General features: G+C 39.6%; 1 protein-coding gene and 1 non-coding gene across 2 annotated transcripts; one reads left to right on the top strand and one right to left on the bottom strand.

The window, feature by feature from the left end:
- Nucleotides 1-4,067: 4,067 nt before the first annotated feature.
- Nucleotides 4,068-4,174, bottom strand: LOC112536538. The gene has a single exon (XR_003080529.2). It is a non-coding gene; the product is annotated as a small nucleolar RNA R71 (small nucleolar RNA).
- Nucleotides 4,175-5,250: 1,076 nt separating this feature from the next.
- Nucleotides 5,251-6,189, top strand: LOC107262240. Its single transcript, XM_048371329.1, has one exon. It carries the CDS (start codon nt 5,251-5,253, stop codon nt 6,187-6,189), a length of 939 nt encoding a protein of 312 aa, XP_048227286.1.
- The last annotated feature ends 585 nt before the right edge of the window (nt 6,190-6,774 follow it).

Consider the following 6,774-nt stretch of genomic DNA (forward strand, 5'->3'; position numbering starts at 1 on the left):
AGATCACGAATCTGACGTTCCAAGGTGGAATCAGTTTCCTGGAAGCCCTTGAAATACCTGACAACACATCTAGTAGAATTACAACGAAAGATCAAAAATCAAAATCGCCGATTCGGAACTCTTTTTTCTCTTTTTGGCTCGTTCCTTTTATTCATTATGCAAATACGGGCGTGTTCCAGCCATGTTGGACTCCAATTGACAGAATGAACTGAATCGAGCATGGTCGTGTCCTTGCCCGTGTTAGTAAACACGGGCTATGTTCTGGCCCATGTTACCCAACACGTGCCACGCTCTAGGGCGTGGTACCCTAAAAAGTTGTGCTGCTTCAAAGTGCTTAAGCTACACGGCCTGGAATTTCTGCACGGGATCCAACATGGGCAGTGTTGACTTTCCAAAAGTCAACCTAAGGTCAAAAAGCTTCTTATTCCATCCGTTTTTTGCCCGAAATTGATCTAAAATTGCTAAAGCATTGATGATGGACCTATAAAATCTCCTGGAACACGAAAGGACACAAAACACGGGTGATCTTGGAATTAAAACTCAATAAATGCTAAGAAAATTTGCAATAATATGTTAGTAAATATTAATTGTTTGAGTATTGATATCATTCTTCGAATGATTGCGGATGAATCTTTTAGAGGAAAGAGAGAACTATGAGAACCGAGGCACGCCTAGATATTCTTATTCATGATTTGCACCATTAGGATATCCGTCATTCCATGCTCCTTTAAGGATGAGGACTCCTAATGACATAAGGATTGACGTAATGAATTATTGGAGTGCAATTGACAAGCTTGACAGGTGGAATTAGGGATTACCTTAATGATCAAGCAGGACGAGAACTCATGTTGTCTTCGACAGATAGATATGAACTTGGCCAACTTGTGCCAAACCCGTATTCAATGTTGATATCTTCACTAAGGATCATTCACCTAATCAACCAAAGAAACTCTAACTCCCAATAGGACCCTTAAATAACTTGTACTTAAGAACCTTAATTATAAAGAATTATAGGTTGTTTAACATAAACATAAGTTTAAGTTAAACTAAGTTTGTAAAATACCAAGCCTTCACTTGACAAATTCACCAAGTTCATTAAGAACAAAAGAAGAGAAATAACTACAAAATAATCAATATTCAATAACTCCCTTTACATAGAAATTCGTACTAGCTTATATAGGCCTTAAAGAAACCTATCTATAATGATAAGGGAGCAAATAACAATAAGACTAGGAATAGAACTCCTAAACTAAAAGCATAACTTAAAACAAGACTCCTAACAATTAAAAGACTTCTTAAAATGAACAAATACCATCCAACCCTAGTCCATATAATAAACTCGACAATTGAGCTTATGTAACATGTGATATATGGCCCATTCTTGAGTATTGGACTCCAAATAGCTTGACTTGATTATCTTGGGCTTATCTTGTCTTGATCATGCCTCCATATATTAGATTGAGTTGATAATAGTATCTTGTGGCCCATTATCTTGATTAAGCCCAATCTCACTTGGACTTTGAATCGGACTAGGATTTCTAGTGGAAATAGTATTCTTTTCGTAGCTTGAACTCCTAATACCATCAGAATTCCTTGTTGGATTACGATTCCTAGTGGAATTAGGACTCCTTGTTGAAGTAGGATTTCTTGAGCAAGTAGGATTTGCATCATTAGCTTTTCTTGTTGGAGTAGAATTCCTCATGCTACATGGGTTCTCATCACAAATATTCTTATTCATGATTTTCATCATTGGGATCTCCATCATTCCTTGCTCCTCCAATGGCGAGGACTCTTAATGACACAAGGACTGGCATAAGGAAACACGGGAGTGCAATTAACTAGCTTGACCGATGGCATTGCAAATTACCTTGATAATTAATTAAGATGAGACATAAATCTTGATGTGCATTATTTTATACATGTTTATATGCCTAATTACTTCCATTTTTTTGCATAGTTATCTTGTTTTATGCCAGAATCACCTTTGTTTTGGTTCCTTTCATGTTTCAGGTGATTATTAGTGGACATTATCAGTAGCCGAGGAAAATACATGCAAATATGGACCAGAATCCATAAAAAATGAGCAAGGGCTACCATTTCAAGGTTGAGCATGGCCTGGACTCTAGCCATGCTGAACCATCAACACTTGACCCTCAAGAGTGTCATTTTGCCATGGTTTCCGAGGCCACCATAGCCTCCATCATGGCCTGTGGTGGCTCAGCACCGGTGAGGGCATAGCCAGGAAGAAGACCTAATTTGCAGGACTCGAAGGTCCAGTATGGCCTAGACTTCGCCCGAGCTGATTAGCACGGGCTTGAGCACGGCCATGCTGAGACATTTATATAGGCAAATGCGAATTATTTTGCTAGGGTTTGATTTTCTGACTGGATTTTTCATATACATGCACGAGCCACCCTTTTCCAGACTTTGATATTCGACTTTGGAAGACTATTTCACCTATTGAGGAAGGATTACATTGGTTTAAATATCACATTGAAGATCAAGAGTGGATTTGGAGGCACCCAAGACGCAATTTAGGGTTCATCATTCAGATTTGGGGATTTAGGGCTTTTCATTCGACTTGAAGAAGAAGGGTGTACATGCTTTCAAATTGCTTTTCTGTATTTGTTCCTTACTTTGTGTTACTTATTAGCATGAGTGGCTAGAATTGTTGAACCCATTGGGATTCCTATATTGTTGGATTGCATTTAATTTTTATGAGACTTTGATTATTAATGCTTGTTTCTTCTTGCTTTCATTATTAATAAGAAATTACATTATTCATGAGACATTGTGAGTTGTGATGTTTAGATTGCTTTATGTAATTGAGAAGTTCATTTAGCAATTGGAAATTTGAATAGCAAGAACTGGTTAATGATCACTTACAGATAAAGGTAATTGACTAGCCGGATTAAGAATTAACAACTTTTAATAGTTGTGGATTTAATCTTAAGGCTAACCTAAAATCAATCATTAGAAAGAGATTCCATCGTTTAGGTTCTTAGGTTTAGGAATTCGATATTCTCGAGTGGGAAATCAAATTCAATTTAGAATCCACTCACGGGTAATTACACTTAGTAATCAATATAATCTCTACCTTCACTAAAATCCAACTAGCTTAGGTCCTCTTGGGTTTGCTTTTTCCTTTAATTGTTTCACAAAATCCTTCCAAACTGTTTGACATTTAGGTAATCACTTGGCTTGCATATAATCATAGAATAGCAACTTCATCGATTTGTTAAGGTTAGATAACATAAGATGCTACAGTAGTTCTAGGATCACCCTTTCATGAGAATACGACCTTGATACTCGCCATTAGTGCTAGTCTGCATTGACAGGTTCACTGCCTTAGATTGTTGCTACATAAAAAGCCTATCAAGTTTTTGGTGCCGTTGCCGAGGACACTTTTGTGTGAATTTGTGTTTGTGTTGATCTAGCCATTTTTATTTTCTTTCTTTTCATTTCTTTTTATTCTTTATTATTTTATTCAATCCTATGTTCTTTGGTTGTTGCCTCTTAATTTCAGGTAGTTTATGACCAGGAGCTCTAATCTTACTCCTTTAGACTCTCTTGCTGAACCAGAGCGATCCCTCTGTCTTTTGAGGAACCATATGAAAGAAGAAAAGGAGGCGCAGATAGAGATTAAAGCCCTTATGAATAGATCAGCAAGGATGGGAGACAACAACCAGGCTGCGGATCAAAACAGGACAATGTACGAGTTTGCTAAACCTCTTGAGGGGACACAGACGAGTATATTGCGACCACTAGTGGCGGCCAATAACTTCGAAACAAAGCCAAACGTGATACAAATGGTCCAAAATAGTGTATAATTTGGGGGACTACCAAGCGAGGACCCAAACGCTCACATCGCCAACTTCTTGGAGATCTGTGACACTTTCAAGATAAATGGAACAATTGATGATGCCATTCAATTGAGGCTGTTTCCTTTCTCTTTGAGGGACCGAGTGAAAAGATGGTTGTAGTCATTCCCGGCAAACACTATTACGACATGGAGATTATTAGTTGAAAAGTTTTTATATAAGTATTTTCCTCTTGCTAAAACTGCTAGATTGAGAAATGATATATCTTCTTTTGTGCGGTTCGATGACGAGAGCATGTATGATGCTTGGGAGAGGTATAAAGACTAGCTCCGATGTTGCCCGCACCACGAACTAACAGTATGAGTGCTGGTTCAGACCTTCTACGCGGTTTGAACCTTGCTACTAAGCAGATGGTAGATGCTGCAGTAGGTGGAGCCCTGAACAGTAAGACGTCGAAGCAGGCGTAAAATCTGATAGAGGAGATGGCCATGAACAACTACCAGTGGCAATCCTCTAGGAGTCGGCCAGTCAAGTAGGGAGTGGTCAACCAACTAGACTCCATAGCAGCCTTGGCAGCTCAAGTGGAGCTTCTGACTAAGAAATTAGACCAACTTCAGATGCCGGTTCATGCAGCCTAGATAAGCTGCGAGTTTTATGGTAGCTCGCACTACGGTGCAAACTGTAATGCGGGAGGTATGTTTTCTTCACCTTCTAATTCTTCAACTTCTATTGTTTCTACTGACCATGAACTGGTAGACTATATGGATAATGTACCTAGACAGTAGAACAACCCGTACAACAATACATACAACCCCGATTGGCACAATCATCCCAACTTCAGTTGGAGGAATAACAATGGCCAAGGACCACCCAGTTTTTAGAGGTTGCATCAGCAACAGCCACAATCGCAAGCTAGTCCACCCAACTACCTCCACCTCAAGAAAAGAAGCCTAATCTCGAGGAGTTGGTGATGAAATTTGTGTCCTCCACTGACAACAGATTTAAGCAAACAGACAGCGCAGTTAGGAATCAGCAGGCCTCCATTCAGAATTTGGAGACTCAAATAGGCCAGGTTTCTAGGATGTTGGCTAAGAGGCAGCCAGGGACTCAGCCTAGCACAACAGAGCCCAACTCGAGGAAGCATGTGAATGCAATCATGTTGCAGTCAGGTAAATTTGTTCATGGTCCTTCTTCTGTTTTTAACACTAATGCTGATATGCAGGTAGATTCAAGCAGGAAAGTTGAAGCTACCAAGGCAAAGGAACTAGAGAAGGAAGAGGCAAAGGAAATTCCACTGAGGGAATACCATCTCAAAATCCCGTACCCTGCTAGATTAAAGTAGGCACAAGTTGAGCAGTAGTTTGGTAAATCCTTGGATATTTTTAAACAACTGCATATAAATTTACCTTTTATTGAAGTTATTTTGTAGATGCCTCGATATGCGAAGTTCATAAAGGAGATTCTTAGCAACAAGAGGAAGTTTAAGGACTCAGCGTGCGTGATGTTAAACGAGGAATGTTCGGCAATTTTCCTAAACAAGTTACCGGAAAAGCGACATGATCCAGGGAGTTTTACAATTCCTTGTGTTATAGGTAAATTATCTGTCAATGATGCCTTAGCTAATTTAGAGGCTGGAATTAATGTAATGCCGTACAGTCTGTTTGTAAAATTAGGGATCGGAGAGACCAAACCCACTAGGATGAGTATACAATTAGCTGATAGATCTGTTAAGTATCATAGGGGTATTGTAGAGAATGTGCTGGTAAAAGTAAATAAATTTATATTTCTTGTTGATTTTGTGATCTTAGACATGGACAGTGAGAGTAGTGTACCCTTAATTCTAGGAAGACCTTTTCTTGCAACATCTAAGGCAATGATAGATGTTTGTGATGGAAAGATAAAACTTAGGGTTGGAGATAAGACTATCAATTTTGACTTGCATAATCCCATAAGCCAGTCTTTAGATCATAATAATGTTGTGTATGCTGTTAATGTAATTGACAATGATATTGAGACACAGTTGCAGGAAGTGTTAGTTGAAGACCCTCTACATGTCACTTTGCCAAAGGGAGAAAAGCATGAGCTGTCAAATGAGGAAGTGTTGGAGCAGCTTGAATTTATGTTAGCAAACAAGCGAAGCAGCAATACTGATGAGTTTATTATGATTGACAGGAAAGGTGTGCAGAAGTTGAGGCCATCACTTGAAGAACCGCTGGTTCTCTATTTGAAAAAGCTTCCACAACGTCTTGACTATGCGAATATGGATGAGGATAAAGGGCTGCCGGTCATTCCAGCAGCAGAGTTGACAACCGAGGTGAGGGAAAGGACATTGCCAACTCAAAGAAAGTACCTAAAAGCGGCTGCTTAGAGGACAGCTGACATTCTGAGGACCTATAACCTGGCAACTAAATTGCAGTAGATGTCGAACCCGCACATGAAGGGAGTTATCACCGAGTCCAGCTAAATGACTCGATGACCAAAAAGAAGCGCATTTGGGAGGCATTCCCATATTTAGCTTTACATTTTTCTTTTTATTTTATCAATCGTTTGCATGTTTGATGGTAGTTAGAGCACTTGCTTATTGACTAAACCTAATTGTATGAAGCTAGGGTTTTAATAACTTAAGTCGGATTTATGGCGATTGGTGAAGATGAAATTCCCTGTTTGATACATTTTTACTTGAATTATAGCCTAAATGTGTACGTATGTGTGTTGAACGCAGGTAGGGAGTTTGGCAGTTCGAGATGTCAAAGAAAAGCTTGGATTTTAGTGGTTCACCAGAGTTTCCGTGGGTATCACGGGATAGATCCCCAGGCCATGCTGATCAGCGTGGCTAGAGTCCTAGCCGTGATGAACATGCACATGAAGTGTTTGAAAAATTGGCCGTCCACTACGGCTTTCAAAGGAACCATGGGAGGCAACACCAGGTTGTGCTGACCAGCACGGCCACGCC

Source organism: Ricinus communis, chromosome 2, assembly GCF_019578655.1.
Source record: "Ricinus communis isolate WT05 ecotype wild-type chromosome 2, ASM1957865v1, whole genome shotgun sequence".
In the NCBI taxonomy this organism is placed as follows: Eukaryota; Viridiplantae; Streptophyta; class Magnoliopsida; order Malpighiales; family Euphorbiaceae; genus Ricinus; species Ricinus communis.

Coding starts and splice junctions, on each gene's coding strand:
- LOC107262240 (XM_048371329.1), top strand. CDS start 5,251: ATGCCTCGATATGCGAAGTTCATAAAGGAGATTCTTAGCAACAAGAGG.